The 16,890-nt window shown below is 39.9% G+C and overlaps 1 protein-coding gene across 1 annotated transcript in view; it reads left to right on the top strand.

The window, feature by feature from the left end:
* Positions 1-16,890, top strand: part of LOC102196071 (aryl hydrocarbon receptor-like) — a 106,558-nt gene that overhangs the window by 3,640 nt on the left and 86,028 nt on the right. The window contains exons 2-3 of the mRNA XM_013912287.1: positions 272-459; positions 16,304-16,419. Coding sequence (XP_013767741.1) covers positions 272-459; positions 16,304-16,419 — 304 coding nt within the window. The remainder of the gene's footprint in view (positions 1-271; positions 460-16,303; positions 16,420-16,890) is intronic.

Genomic DNA, 16,890 nt, shown 5'->3' with positions numbered 1-16,890 from the left:
CTGTACTTTTGAGTTAAAATATATATTTATAATTTTAATAAATGACAAATTAAAAAGGCATGAACATTTTTTGTATCGAAAAAATATCGAACCGTGACACCAAAGTATCGAACCGAACCGAACCGTGAATTTTGTGTATCGTTGCACCCCTAGTGTCTATGTTACGAAATGTAAAATGAAAAAGAGCGTGGGAAGCCTCAATAATGCTCCCATAAGCCAGAGAGAGACAGAGATGGATCCAGGAAAACTGTAAAAATGTCTTGATTTCCAGAGTCAAACCGCCCCCCATCGAAGGCGCCAAATCCAACCCATCCAAACGCCACCGTGACCGCCTGAACTCGGAGTTGGACCAGCTCGCCAGCCTCTTGCCCTTCCCCGAAGATGTTATATCGAGCCTGGACAAGCTGTCCATCCTGAGGCTCAGCGTCAGCTACCTGCGCACCAAGAGCTTCTTCTCAGGTAGGAAACACTGCACAGGCTCACCTTTAGGAACACTGAGCTTTACTTTTACCCGTTGACCAAGGGCTGTCTTTAAGTTACCTTTGCTCAAGGTGGACTAAACGGCGGAACATGAACAAAAGCAAGGGGTGTGCATGATTTATAAGTCCAGAAAGTCAGCTGTGGGATTTCTTTGTGGTCCAAGACATCATCTAGTTTAGGCCTAAGTCCTGTTTCCTTCACAACCACCTCTTTTTCCAATTTTATTTTTTCATTTATTTATCGTTTCTATTATATTTTAAGTTCAAGGAAGTCCAATATAAAAACCATACTTTTTAAAGAATTCAATCACTGTGTGGTGTTTGTCAGGTTATTGAATAATCATGTTGAATACATGTGCTTACGCTTATTATGGTTTTTGCCATAAAAGAGCATCTCTGCTGTAGCTGCCAGTAGCTCCTCACAGGAAGTTGACTGCATCTTTGCAGGGTGAAGTGATCTCGACTTAAAAAAGTACAAAAGATGCATCTTGAACTTGAGATAGATGCAGAAAGAAAGAGAAGGTGGCAAGTGTCAGCTTTGCCCTTTTCCTTCCTCGCCTCCTGAAGTAGCTTTTCACACCTCACAAAGAACCTGCAGACACTGAGGCAGAAAGCATGCAGACAGAGATGAGGCCGAGAGGGTTTTAAGTACACAGAAAGGAGGTCAGAGAGGCGGTCTGCGGGCCAGAGCAGGCGGGAGAGTCAGGAAGGTTTTTACTGTTGTAAGGCAAAGAAATGATTCATCAGATGGAAGATCAGTCACTTTAACACAGCTGTTTATGATGTAGCGGAACCAAATTTTATATAAGTGAGGCTCTGATGCAAGGTAGCTGGGACTAAGTTGGGTGATTACAGTTCCTCCTGTGGCCTCCTCTCTCCTTTGTCCTTCAGTTGCATTTTAGTGTGTTGTAGTAAGACTAATGTCCAGGTCACAGGCAGGAGGACAGAGGAGACGAGGGTTTTTTTTTTTGGGGGGGGGGGGTTCCCATGTAGTTTCCATGTTTTGAGTGCAGACTTTGCTGCTTGCCTTTCTGTCCTCTTTGGGACTCTGTCATTGGTTAAATAAAATCCTGCTTCCTCCATTACAACCCACACTTTGCCAAACAGTGCAGACTAGATCTGACCAGATGCAATATATACACTCACCAGACACTTTTTTCAGTCCACCTGTTCAGCTACTCGTTAATCAGCCAATCACATGGCAGCAACTTAGTGGATTTAGCAACGTGATCAAGACCACCTGCTGAAGTTCAAACCGAATATCAGAATAATAAAGAAAGGTGATTTAAGTAAATTTTAACATGCTGTTGTTGTTGTTGGTCTGAGTATTTCACAAACTGCTGATGTAGTGGAATTTTCCCACACAACCATCTCTAGAGTGTACAGCGAATGGTGTGAAAAAGAGCCACAGTTCTCTGGTTGAAAATGCCTCGGTGATGTCAGAGGTCAAAGGGGAATGGTCAGACTGCTGTGAGCTGATAGGAAGGAAACTTAATCAACACTTGTCAAAACCAAGGTATACAGAAGAGCATCTCAACAGTAGCAGAAGACCGCATCGGTTGCCACTCGTGTCAGCTAAGAACAGGAAACTGAGGCTACAGTTCACACAGGTTCACCAAAACTGAACAAAACAGACGTTGGGTCCCTTAGTACTAATTGACGTCATTTAAACACCACAGCCTACCTGAGTATTGTACCACAGTGTACCATCTTCTGATGGCTGCTTCCAGCAAGATAACACACCATGTCACAAAGCTCAGATCATCTCAAACTGGTTTCTTTAACATGACAATGAGTTCACTGTACTCAAATGGGCTCCGCAGTCACCAGATCTGAGTCCAGATAGCACCTTTGTGATGTGAAGCCAACAAATCTGCAACAACTGTGTGATGCTATCATGTCTATATAGACCAGACTGAGGAATGTTTCCAGCACCTTGTTGAAGTGATTTTCAAAAATGTAATTTGGCTTCTCTGGCAGCTTAAAACAATACAGCTAAGTTCTAACTTTTAGCTATTACCTTTAAAATTGTGACTTAAAAGCATCACTTTTGCCGTTTTAACCTCCCAGGACCTGGCATCCACATATGTGGCCATCACATTTTGGATTGACTAGATCAAAATACTAAATTTTGCTCCACAAGGGTCTGATATCCATTTACGAGGACATTATACGGCCTCTGTTTTATCAAAATTTAAAACAAATGTACAAATCGGGTTAAAAAAAAATCTGGTGATTCCTTGTTTTTACATTCATCGGGTCCCAATATGCCCAAATATCAAAGAGAAATTAAAAATGCATGCCATGGAAGAGTTCAGGTCTTAGGAGGTTGAAGCTGTGCAGGAACTCTGTAGCAAGGACACAGAAACATATCCTGTTCTTGTTTAAGGAGTTTATATTTGGGTCCTCACAGAGAGTAACTTAGGAGCTGCCTGCAGTTAATAATTCAACCACTTTGAGCCTGAAGAGTTTATACAACAGAGCGAGGCTCAATGCTTGATTATGAAGGCAATGGTGTTTGTAAGGGTGTCAGTGATCGTGGTTGGTGGTGCTCTTTTTAACTTCAGTGGATATCATACATGGTTATGCTCAGGATATGTCAGCCCATTTCTACTGGAAATGCCTTTTGGTTAAACCTTCAGCAAGGAATTTGCATTTGCACTGTTACGTTTTTATATCACTGTAATGCACATAAAAAAACCAGCTGCTTGTTTAAGTGAAAATAAATGGATGGGTTTTTTTGCACTGGTAAAGTTGTGGAGTTGTATTTTGTCTCGCATCAATTATATCGTCAGTTATATCGTTATCGCAAATTTTCAAATATATATCGTGATAAATATTTTTGGCCATATCGCTCTGCTCTAGAAGTAACTATATAATTAATTGCCCAACATTGGTCATTATATACTGTATTTTGCAGACAGAGAGTTACAGGACTCTCTCCCAGACCACAGACTCATAATACAAGTCAGAGCTTTATATATACATAAAAGAAAGTTGTGTTTTAAAAATTGGAGTTCAAGTTATTTTTACTTCCAATAGTGTTAACATACTACACAAGTCATGAACAAGATTTTTTAAAATTTTAATTGTAAGTGGGCTAAAGCACTTAATTAAAAGTAGTCTAACATAAATGTAAATGCTGTAATTTGATTATTTTAATAAACCATGTAACTCGATGCTGGCGTGACCTCACACGTCTAAAGGACCGCTCAGGGAGTTTGTGTGTTTGCTCAGACGCATGAAAACTTAGAGGGAACATTGGTGGTGACCCTTGCGTCTGTGATTCAGACTCTGTTTAAGAAGTGCAAAAGTGCAGAAGGATCAGCTTTGTCGAGGAGTTAGCGGGCTTACAGGCATAGCAGATGGATTTTACTCTGTGTGTGTGTGTGCGTGCACGCGTGGGTGTGTGTGTGTGAGGCAGCGCTGAATGTTTTCACAGATTATCCATTAAAAGCAGATTGTACATCTGTCCAAAAACAACAAACAGCCCTCAGAAATCTGCTCAGCCTGAAAAATCCTCCAGCGTCAGTCAGTGTGAGGGAGAACGCGACTTTGCCAGTTTATGCAAGATTATTTTGTGTGTTCATATAAACTGATATAAACTTAATCTAAGTAATGAGACTAACCAAAAAGGATTTACATATGGCCATCAGAGTACACAGACGTAGCTCCTAAAAATAATAACCTTTATTGCTTTATGCTTTATTTTCTGATTTAATTTCATTATTCATTCAACATATTGAGGATGCATTAAATCGTGTGTTGAACCATTAATAGTGGCTTTTTGTTTTCTCACAAATCTGTGTGTTGTAGACTTATTTTGGTTTTTAAAACCTGCATTTTTGTCCATTTTAGAGATATTTAGAGCAACATTTTAAAAGAGTAACGGCCACAAATGATAAATATAAAGCCACAAAGTGCTTGGATATCCTGGATAATTCTCTTTTCTCACACTTAGAATGAGCCAAATTTACAAAATAATCTTTGAGTTTTTTAGAGCATGACCCAAAATAGAGCGACTGACTGTAAAACAAGGAGTCTGTGTCCATAATTACTTTTAACTGTGAAGGAACCACTCGTCCCAAACTGCGCTGCAAATCCCAGATAACACAGGGAATGACTTGCAGCCTTCTTTAATTTCATCCTTTTTCATTATCACAGTGTTGCATAACAATAGTTTGACGATATGTTGTAGTTTGTGAGTTGTGTGTGTGTGTGTGTGTGTAGTTATTAGGGACGTGCATTATGACAAAAAAGACACAAAAGTGCTGTTTCAGCGTTTCATACATTCACACATTTCATCGTGGTCTTGCAAAACACACTGTTCACAGCAGGAGTATTCAATTAAAATTTAGGGAGGTCTAGTAAGAGAACATTTCCTCAAACAAAGCTCCAGAATGACGTAAATTTTACCTGCATTATGATTCAGTGCATATATATATTTTGAAGTAGCAGTTGTAAGTTGTAAATATAACAAATACAGATACAATTCAACAGTATTTCAGCCATTTTTGTTTATTACTAACTTTCACAGTGATCTGGGGGATATTGTGAATATAAAATAATAATACAATTTTCTTTTCTTGTTTCAAGTAAAATGCATTTTTATTCACAGATGAGAACCCCTGCCTGAAACATTACTTTCACCATTAGATGAGTTACCTGGATTTACTTTGGTAACCTGAAAAGGACTCTGTCTGTGACCTCTGACCTCTGTGCTGGAGTTCTGGATCTGTCTGGGTTACTTACTTCCTTCTCTCTTCGTTTCTTTTGCTCCGTGTTCTGGGACAAAGCTTATGGCCCCCAACCCTGACCTCACAGCCCATTGTTCATTCAGCGGGCTGGTTTCAGTTTCTGTGCAAATGTACTGTTTATAAGATTGGGGAATCCTGCAGTCAGCTGAGACTGAAGAAGTCACTTGGATGAGTGACGAAACGTTTCTCCCACTGAAAAGGTTATGTCCAGATGAACAGAATCAACCTTTTGGGATTTACTTACCTGGATCATTGGTTTGTAGTGTTAGCTAGTTATCAGATAAGTATGAGTTTGGATGATTTAGCTCACCTGATCCACTCTACACAGTGTATTGCTACGCCACTGTCTCCTGGGGAACTTACTGAGTTATTAACTCTTCCACTCAAATCCTCTGTAGAGCTAAAAATGCACAACAGAAGCTTCAAAAACAGCCTGCAGAAGCATCTCCATACAAGTGCGTGAACCCTGAGTGACCCCCCTATCCTCATGCTGTAGCACAGCACAAACGTATTGTAGGTCAGCTCCCCGTGCCTGTGGTCATGAGATGACCCTTACACCTGAGCTTCAGCCACACAATAATGTAGGTCTAAGCAAACTGAGCACTACAGTTAACAGAGATGAGATGAAAGCCCCAGAGAATGAAAACACAGCGAGATAATCCACTCATGGATGCTTTACAGAGCCTTTGAAGAGGAAAGGGGGCAGCTGATTGAACAAAGCAGAATCTGCAGTGCTGTGATGTCACAAATTCACTCCTAGGGATGCATCAAGAAATTATCAACTGATTCCGATATGTGATATAAACAGTTTGGGTCACAGTCAATGTTCCTGACATTTTTCCAATTACTTTAGGTTTCATTCATATAACACCAGTTCACAACAGGAGATCCTGCAAATTTTTGCAGATTGGTGAACCCTGCTCATCTTTACCTCTGAGAAACCCTGCCTCTGTAAGATGTTTCTTTTATACCCAGTCACATTACTGCCCTGTTGATAGTTAGCTTAATTAGTTCCAAAATGTGCTTCCAGCTGTTTCTTTTTATGCCGCTTTCTTTGCCCGTCCTTTGTTGCCCGTGTTCCAACTTCTTTGAGATGTATTGCTACTACAGAATTAAAAAAGGGCCAACATCATTCTTAGAATAGTCCATTTTTGGAGGTTTAACCATTAGATTTGTTACATTTGAGGGTAGGGCTGTTCGATATAACGATATATATCGGATGACAATATAAAAACATCTATAGTTTCATTTTCCGCTATCGTTTGTTTCGTGGTGTCGCAAAATAAACTGTTTACGGCAATATTTTTTCATCGTTTTGACGGTCACTGTTGTTGCTATAGTAATGTCTTAAAGTTCTCTCTTTCTCTTATATTTTATATAACCACACTACAGACGGACAAGCGCCTGTTTTTATGCGTTGTCGTTAGCAACACCGACGGTAAAACCATCGCGTGTCCGCTTATTTATTTTCCACCTTTCCACCAATAAAGCTCAAGATCCTGCTGAGACTTTTCAAAATAAACTGAATCACGTGAAAGAGTATGCAGAGTATTTACGGATGAGAAGCAAAAAGAGCCGCCAGGTGCTAAAAAATAAACCTTAGACTCAAACGTTAGAACAGGCTTTTCCCCGCAGCACGCCGTGTAATAAATACTCACAAAGAAAACGGCGGCCGTTACAACTTATGTCTAAAAATGTATAGTTTCATGCATCGGATAAAAGACTCGACTCCAGGTACACGACGCCCAGCTGGAAACACTCCACGTAAGTCGAGCTGCCCGAGATTCACAGAATTTACAGAAAATGTTACATTTTTGTGATTTATATCGTTATCGGACGATAGATGTCTTATATTGGGATATGAGATTTTGGTCATATCGCACAGCCCTATTTGAGGGTTATAAAGTATGAAGATAATTCTTAATAAATAGTTTTACACCAAAGGGGGAAAGCTGTTGTGTGAAGCTTTTCCCCTTTGGGTTCGGTTAGATCCAGACTTAAAGGCTTAAAAACATATATATACATTCACTGAATATACATAAAAGAGAAAACAGTGCCATCACTTTATTAACTTTTCATCAGTGGATTTTACAACCTACTTTGTGCGCAGCTTATTGTGAAGTCTCTAGTACACCGATACCAACCAAAAATCTGTAAGCCCATCACAAACACTGAGAACATTTCAAGTGAACTTTCAACTCTCCCTTCAACCTCTGTGATTATGTCTTTGTGCATCAGATTTCATTCCGCCTCATGAAGCAGCAAATGAAGGAGAAGAAAATGTCACATCAGACTTCGATGCTGCGTTCATGACATCTGGCAAAACTCGTGAACTTGAAAGACGCTTGTCAGCAAATTTACTATCAAAGAAGAAAATACAGCTGCTGCACTACACAGCTGTTTCATGTTGATATGATTTTATTCATATTTATTCTCATCAAATTGTTCCACATTCACATCCATGCAGAGCTGTCCTTAAAGTAGGAGTATTTCCTTTGATTTTTACCTGCATTTTCTTAGGACACGAAACTGATGCAGGGGTCCTGCAGGTCATTAAAACAGGTGAAATTGAAATCAAGGACTTCAAGCAACCTTTTCAGGTTGTTTATTTATATGTGTGAACAGATTCACACCCCAATTGTGCAAGCTTCACACCAGGGGTGTCAAACTCAATTGCACAGGGGGCCAAAACTCAAGGCACACTTTAGGCCAAACAAGAAAAACATTTATTGAACAAACTAAAACAATGTTTTTTAAACATAAATATGAATTAAAAACAGACAGGAATATTAGTCCAGATTAAATAAACTTAAAAAAATTAACTTTAACTTTAAATATTTTGCTTTTCATAAAAATATATCCTGTCAAAATTATGCAGGTTAGAAATATGAACATGCTGCCAAAAACCCCAGAAAAAATAAATGAAAGCATACACAAGGTTCGAGCCGCATGTAGACGGAGCTGGGCATTGCTTCAGGAATGGAACTAATAAACTGTGCGGGCCATTCAGTGTCGTACTTTTCCTCGAGTGTATCATTACACTGCAGCTCCATCTGAATCTGCACAGGTGCAGTTCAGCAAAGTGCGCCGACTTGGTTCAACATTACCTGGCAACAGGGAAAGTGAGGCAAGTTGCACTGGTGCATTTGTGACAGCTTCACTTGAAATGCCTTCACCGCATCATACATGCATCATACTGACAGGTTTCCTTGCTGAGCTCAAAAACTCTATTGAGAATTTTTATCCCAACTCAGCTAACGGACCTCTGTATGATGAGGAATGTCGGCAAACTCTGAATCTATTTCCCACATAAAAGACTGACATTGACGGTGATTTAAACTTTTAGCTCAGATAAAATGTACGGTTTGCGTTACGGTGATCATTACATGCTCCATTTTTAGGATTTTACCACACAGCCTTTCCTGGTGCGTGATGCAGTGATATGCTGTTAACTCACCGGTTCAGTTCTCCTCCTGCATCTTTACTCGCATCCTGCTGACTAGTCCGCTTTTTTCACTGCACAACACCGGCGCTCCATCTGTTGTCAGTCCAACAAGTTTGTCCCAGGGCAGTTTCACGTTGGTTATACTTTGACATACGTTTTAAAAAATATCTTTTCCTGTCGTTGTCCCGTGCATCGATTTGATGTCCAATATTTCCACTCCACGAATGAAGCGCGTTTTGTCTGGACACAAGACGTCGCACACCTTCATCATGCAGCTCTTCATAGTGGTACCGGGCTGATTTGGCTATCTCTTCTGCTACAATAAAACTTGCTTTCACAACAGCTTAACTTTGTGATTTTGCTCTGGTGAAAAAAAGTCTGCTGAAATGTTAGATTCTTCTTTAGCTCTTCTACCTTCTGTAGTTTCTGCTCTGCATTTAGGTTTTTCAGCTTATCCTGATGTTTTGTCTCGTAGTGTTGTCTTAAATTTAATTCCTTAATTACAGCAACATTAGCTCCATAAATAAGACACACGGATTTACCAGCAATATCTGTAAACCTATATTCAGTCACCCACCTGTGCTGAAAGGCTCTGTTTACAGAATCAACTTTTCTCTTCGCCTTTGTGAGGGGCTAGCTTCGCAATAATAGAAGTTTGACTTGATTAACGCGGGAATGTTCCCAAGTAGCCTAGCGTTTGGCAAGGAAGCTGCAGCGCTGCGTTATGGGATCTGTTGTTTGTGTGTTATTAGCGCCTCATATCGCCGGGCCATGCATAACAATAATAATAAATCTATATAAAATGATCTTGCGGGACGGATGTAAATGTCCCGCAAGATCATGTCATCAAGCTGCACCTGTTTTGGTCGAAAGTATCGCAGCGGCTGCAAGCAATATCCTCTGCAAATTATGCCGGGCGACAGTAATAGCGAAGAGACGAAGCACGTTTTGGAATATGAGAAAAGGCAATAACTAACCTCGTATTGTGGATGGATTACCTCAGTTCTTCTCCTGACTGAAGTTTGATCCGTTTACAACATCCTGCCATGCAATTGCATTTGTCCCTGACCACCAGAAACCCTCACGTTAACTTTTATCGAGTAGAAAAAGTTTGGCATTCATCCTCCAGCTTCACTGTGTTTATGTTATGCTAGCATAGCTGTGTCGCTAGCGATCACGTAGCACATCATCATATACCAGCTAGTCCAACTTCAGTAACCCTAAAAAAGTCACTGCTGTGTAGTTTTCTGTCTTCATTTATGTTGGAAACGATGGCAGAGCTGTACGTTTAAATTTTTCAGAAATCTCTCAGAACATGCTTTATCATGTTTAGGTGGAAACTAGCTAGCTAACTTTCTGCTAGCTTCTAACTCTGTTAAATTTAATAAATTCTGTTTTCATGGAAGCCTGGATTTTATTAAAGATAAAAAAAGAATTTAGACTGTTTTCCAGATGGTATTGCATGTTCGATCAAAATCTAACAGTACTTTTCTGAGATCTCCAGCAACAGTGACTGAAATCCAGCTTAAACCATGACAGAGCCTCCACCATGTTTTACAGATGGCTGTAGGCGCTCACTGTTGTACCTCTCTCCTGAACTTCTCTGTACATACTGATGAGAATACTAAGACCAGATCCATCACTCCATCAGACCTGTTTCCACTGATTTTCAGTCCAGTTCTTCTGTAATTTTTATACCTCAGCTTTTTCTCTCTGTTTCCCTTCCTTATGAATGGCCTCTTGACAGCCAGCCTTCCACTGAGACAATTTCTGATGAGGCTTCAGTGAACAGTAGATGATCAGCTGAAGGTCCAGATGGATCTCTTAGGTCCTGTGTCAGGTCTTTAATGGATTTGTTCCTGTTTCTTTAGGACATGACTTTCACATACTGTTTATCTGCTGCCGATAGGTCATGGTCACTGTTAAGTGGCTTAACACCAATGCTGAGTAACATTTTAATAATTTAAACTTTATAATAAAATAATAAAACTTGTTTATAAAATTTATAAAACTGGTGCTTCTGAATGTATGGAACAAGATCTGGTCTTTAGATTGCGACATTTGGGACGAGTGTAAAATTGATTTGGTTGCAGTTTTTAGAGAAGGCAGAGGTCCTTCATAAAAATTTAACACCCACACCCACAAACACATTGTAGTTTGCAGACAGTGCTCTCTGTTTTGCTTCTGTTGTCCCCAGGGAGGTGCTCTCCTCTGCACTCGTCTGAACCTTTGAAAATTTCCATCGCTCGCTCTGTGAACGTGGGCCTGCAGGAGGATGAGATTAGATGGGGTCACCATTTGCATCGTCATCCCTCTGTTGTCAGCTGGTCGTCTTAGCTGCAGGTCGACCTCACAGTTGTTGTGTTTGCTTGTTGTTGAGTGCTGGACCTGGAAGCATGATTGCAACTTTGCCTGGATTAAAGTCAGAAACAAATCCACTGACTCTCAGATATTCAGGCTCACATACAGCTTTGTGAACTGATGCCGAAGCTCTGTGCAAGTCTTCTAACAAAGTTTTTCTGGATCAGGTGAAGGAGCTGATGTTCTGATGTCAATAGTAGACTGGTTTATAGCTTACTTTGACAGAAAGCTTTAAAAGTACTGTGTATTTGTCTGTCAGAGCTTAGACCTCCAAGCACATGATTGCTATCATTGAATAAGCATCCAAGAAGATGGTTGTATGTCCAAAAACCAGCTGTTAAGTCATCAGAAATGGTAGAAATCAATTTAGTCATTTATCAATACACTTTAACCTGACAGGTCTTTACAACTGAAAACTATAGGCTGTATGTAAAAGATGGCCACTGTGATGTCACCCGTGGGATTCTTGAATTTTTAAGTTTCAGTGTTACCATTTTATGTCCTGGTTATTTTCTGCCTATAAAAATATCAGGGTTTTTTACTGAACTTTATCGATATTTTGTAAATATCCATGGAAATTAAAACACATGGAAAAACATCCATAAAACATAATGTGGAAAAATCCTTCATTTTCAAACAGTACTTGTTGTACTTTCGGTACTTTTAAAGATGAAAATAAAAGATTAAAACTAAATACAAATAAAAAGTAATTAGCTTGGTAAGCAGTTAACCAAAACCAGTACCAGTGTGTGGAATTTGGTACTGTTTCCGGTGCTTTGCTTCATTTGAAATAGTAAATTCAAAGTTTTCTCAAACAAAATAAGTCCATACTTCTCTGTGTTTTATTATTTATTTACAACATTTTGCTGTCAGACGATGTAAATGATGTAAGCATCAGTCTCCTGGTGTTTGTGTACTAAAATATTAAATAATAAAAGTTATAAGAACTAGTCCATTTACCATTTACCTGCTAACATTTCAGACATATTGTCCGACATAACATGTTTGTTTAACATAAATAGCATGCTGATAAGAAATGTCAGCGTAACCATCATAAAACTTATAGAACTGCTTATCCAGCTACCTTACTAGTACCTATAAGTGCTTTTCTACTTTATTTTGAGATTTGTTCGTACAAGACTCATTCACACAGACATTCTTTGAAGGGCCTAGTGTTGCCTACATCGAGTTTTTGTTCAGGTTTGAGTCATCACATGGTCTCACTTTTTCTTCTTCTAACCCAGATGTGCTTGGGTGCCAAAATTGAATTTAGTGCAAATCGGTACTCAGTATTTTAGTTGGTACCGTAAAAGGTACAGAGTACTGCTTTCAACCCTACCGATACCTGATATTATTATAATAAAATACTACAATTTCACACAGTAAAATGCAACATTCTTGGGTGTTTTTCTAGTTTAATAAACATTTTGCCACGGCAAGCCAAATTATTCATCAGATGAGTCAATGATTCGGGCGTTTATTGAACCTTCTGACGAGTTAAACAAAAAACATTAAATCTTAGCTTTCATCATATTTGCTACATAACTTATCTCTACAATTTTGGGGGAGTATTTATTGTTTAACAATGTATTGTGCAATTTATTTAGGTTTTGGGGGGGCATCACACTGACTATAAAGAAATCTTAAAATCTGTATGTATCAGTTACGACACACTAAGCACTAAAGGGATATACTCTTGACATGCCTGGTAGTATGAAACACTCTAATACAATGAGAAGAGTGGGGTAAAGCGGCTACAAAATGTTTTAGAGCCAATATTTAGCAGCACAAGTTGAACTAACTTGCTAACTGACTGAAAGGCATTGGAGCAGTAAAGTGAGTGTAGATGCTACTGTATAAACAGCAGAAACAAGCATTTACTCACTTATGACCCTTGTCTTTTGTAGTCTTGTTTGGAAACTGAGGTGCAGGTAGAGCCAAGTGGACATTGGAGGAACTGCACCCTGGGAGGTTGCTAGACCTTGCTGGAAACTGAATATATTTTGGGTTTTCGACAAAATAAGACATCCAAGGGCCTCTTCATGAACTCCCTCAGTTACTGATGTGTTACTATGATAATATCGCATTCCTGTTTACTGTAACGTTTCTGTGCACATACTGCAGTGTCTATTCGAGTGAGGACCTCTTGAGGAAACCTCTGTGAATTTTCATCAACCTCTGTTTGCAAACACATGTCGCTTCTCCTCCTCCTCATGGTTGCCTCGGGGTGTTTTTTGTCCAATGGCTCCAAGTCATGACGTCAGGGTCCAAAAACCCCCTTCCACCCTGTCTCGCTCTTAATAATTGATGGTCGACAGTAGAGCTGGGCGATAGAACGATAACGATATGTATCGCGATATAACTTTTACTCGATAGAGAAATTAAGCTATCGCTATAGCTTGTCTCTTGTCCTCTTAAAAAAAAAAAAAAGGTCAGCCAATCCAAATTAAGTAGCGCAGAGCCGAACCAATCACAGCCGCAGCGTCACGTCGCGTGACTTGTTACGTACAGCACAAGTGCCAAGCCGCACGTGTGTTTGTTTGGGAAGCAGCCAGCGGGTAATGGAGGAAATGAGTGTGCCGACTAGAAAAATCAACCGAGCGTGACCGAAGGTTACCGAAGAGAAAACAGATGATGGTTCCAATGCCGGAGAGATTGTCGAACGGAAGAGCCATAGAAGTTCCGTAGTGTGAAGGTATTTCGGCTATTTCAAGTCTGACAAAAACAGAGTAGCGTGCACTGTAAATTGTGCCGAAAGCAAGTCTGGAAATACAATAAACTGGTGCATGCACTACGGCCACACGTACCCGGGTATTTTTGAAAACTCAGATTTTTCTATGCGTTTGCACCTTTCGTCCACACGTAAACGGCGTTTTTGGTCACTGAAAACGAAGATTTTTGAAAACTCAGTTTTTGCATTTACGTGTGGACTAGAAAAACGGAGAAAACGCAGCGTCAAAGGTGTGCGCATTTTTTGACGTCACACTGTGCGCCACGTTATTGTTTCGGTGAAATGAATTTCTACAATACTGTTACTGTTAATTCTACTCTCTGCAGTGTTTAAATGCTTACATATACACACAGTTACTGTCCCTCCACACACACGACTCGGTTCTGCTTCTATGCCGCAGCTTTGTTTACTTTTTCCCACCGAGGCTTCTAGACTTCTGATTGGCCAACATTTCTGCACGGTTAGGAATCTAGCGCCACCTGCTGCTTTGGCATGTTCATAGCAGCGTTTTCCTTCATTTCTGCCTTTATGTGTGGACGGGATTATTTTTTAAAACGAAAACGGAAAATCTCCGTTTTCAAAAATACCCGTGTACGTGTGGCCGTAGCCTCAGTCTCTGACTGGAAGCGCTAATTCGTCATTCGGCTTTTGTCAGACTAAAGTAACTGTTAAAACTGTTTGAAAAGCTCAGCTATACAACAAGGAGAGATTGAGAATTTCCTTTTAGTTCTCAGTTTATTTGATACTGACAAAAGTTAGTCAGTTTTGTCTGTTCTTCTGTAAAACAAACTAAGATTTATTTTTAGAATTAATATTTTGTTTCTAAGTGGAATTGACAATTTAGTCTGTTTCGTTTGTTCTGTTTTGAAACTTAAACGCTTTAGCGGCTGCCTTTTGTGTAGTTTGCAATATTTGCCTTTATTTATCTGAAAAAGTCTCATGTTCCTTAAGTACATCTACCCTGTTGAACTTATTATGGGAAATAAATATTTAAATCAAAACAAGCTGCTGATTATTTCACATTTTACTTGTGAGCAACGGCACATTTAAATCTTACAAATATAGTTATTTGGCTTATATCGTGATAGATATCGTTATCGCCTGAAATGAAAAAAACATATTGTGATATGAAAAAATCTCATATTGCCCAGCTCTAGTCGACAGGCTTTATTTTGTGTCTGAGTCATCAGCAGACAAAGGTTTGGCTGCAGCTCACTAAGGAGTCACTGTTTGAATTAAAGGCCCAAAGCACAATGTTGTCATGCTAATTTAATCTAAGCAACTCTTTGCTGACAATACTAGAAGTATGTTAAAGGTTTAAAGTGGCTCCTATCCCTGTGAAGTGATTCTGGAAATATAACTCAGATAATAACCAGGAGGACCTCATTCAGCAGAGACTGCTGTTGTTTCCATCCAAAATCATAATTTTCTAATGGCTCTATGCCGAGGTTTGTGTTTGGTCATCATGCTGTGCATTACCACCGAGGGCTGGTCAACATAGCCACTCCATTCGTGATATTAAAGAGGTACGATGGAGCGCTATTAAATCCCGCGGGGCGTCTGGATCACGATCAGAAGAAACCGCTTGACCATCCCAACCTCCGGCCTCTATTTTGTCAGAGACTTCCTCCTCTGTTAAGGTTTCCACTGGTGCTTCAGAAAAGCTCTTTGTTTCCTTCAGACTTGACCTGCTACAGATTTTCTCCTCAAGGGTGCACACACACGCATAATACACCATCTTCCATGGTTGGTCTCAGGACTCTGCACAGGACTCTGCAGTTGTTACTACAAAGGGTGGCACAACCAGTTATTAGGTTTTTCACCCAGGACCAGGTAAATTAGGATATCCTTTCCCCGAATAAATGAAATCATCATTTAAAAATTGCATTTGTATTCAGTCAGGTTATTTTTTGTCTAATATTAAAAATTTGTTGCAAAAACTAAGAAATCAGCCATCATTGCTTTGGTTTATTCTCTAGCTAAAATTAGGCAACATTCACATACCTCATATGTGTTTTTCACAACAGCAGTCCTGCCTCCTCCACCCTCTGTAATGGCAGTTCCTTCATGTAAAGTTCACACACTATTTGCAGTTCTGAGAAAGTCTTTGAAGCAGACATTTTCCTGCTCTGTGCTGCATCTGAGGAAGTACAACTGTGTTATGACACACTAAGCACTATCCCAGCCTGATTCTCCCAAAATGATCCAAAGTTCATGTGTAAAAACAGTGTTGCTCTCTCCCTCTTCACACCTTCATTTAAGGTGTTACTCCCTCTATGCTGTGTCCTGAAATCCCCCCCTTTCACTCTCTGTCTCTTTCTGTAAAGCTGTTATCCCCACTGGCCTTCCTGTCCAAATATCTTAAAACAAAGCTTCTGAAAACCCTCCGGCTTCTTCACTACGGGATGCAGCTGCAAAGGATAAATTCAAACGCAAAACATTTTTTTCCATTTTTGTTCCTGAATTACTCGGAGCTGGTTTACCTGGACCTTTGCTGGTCATCACTAACTTGTCCCCTTTGGTTCTGCAGTGGCATTGAAGAACCGGCTATCCAGTGGCACGAACAGGAGCAGTGATCACAACAATGCCAGCAAGACGACGGGAGCTACGGAGATCCAGATACCCGAGGGGGAGCTGCTTCTTCAGGTGGGTGAGAGCCAGACATGTTTTACCTGCTGACATCCATCTGTTTTATTGCACTTTGCTCCAATAAAGCCCAGTTCAGGTTGTGGTATTTTCTTGAGAACGTGAAGACAATAACTCCCAATTTTACCAGTCTTGTAATGTTATAGAATTCTTCCAAAAAAAAATCCAGAGGCCTGGATTGTTGGGTTTTTCTCTGTATGTATTATTGTAGGGTCTACAATATAAAGTGCCTTGAGGCGACTGTTGTTGTGATTTGGCGCTATATAAATAAAATTGAATTGAATTGAATTGAATAGGAAACCTGGTCTTGTTAGGAGAGACGGCATCCATCCCACTTTGGATGGAGCAGCTCTCATTTCTAGAAATATGGACAAATTTATTAAACCCCCCAAAATATGACTATCCAGAGTTGGGACCAGGAAGCAGAGTTGCAGTCTTACACACCTCTCTGCAGCTTCTCTCCTCCTGCTA

The sequence above is a fragment of the Pundamilia nyererei genome, unplaced genomic scaffold, assembly GCF_000239375.1.
Source record: "Pundamilia nyererei isolate P.nyererei 1_Seehausen unplaced genomic scaffold, PunNye1.0 scaffold00085, whole genome shotgun sequence".
In the NCBI taxonomy this organism is placed as follows: Eukaryota; Metazoa; Chordata; class Actinopteri; order Cichliformes; family Cichlidae; genus Pundamilia; species Pundamilia nyererei.
This window is presented reverse-complemented; position numbering and strand designations above follow the sequence as displayed.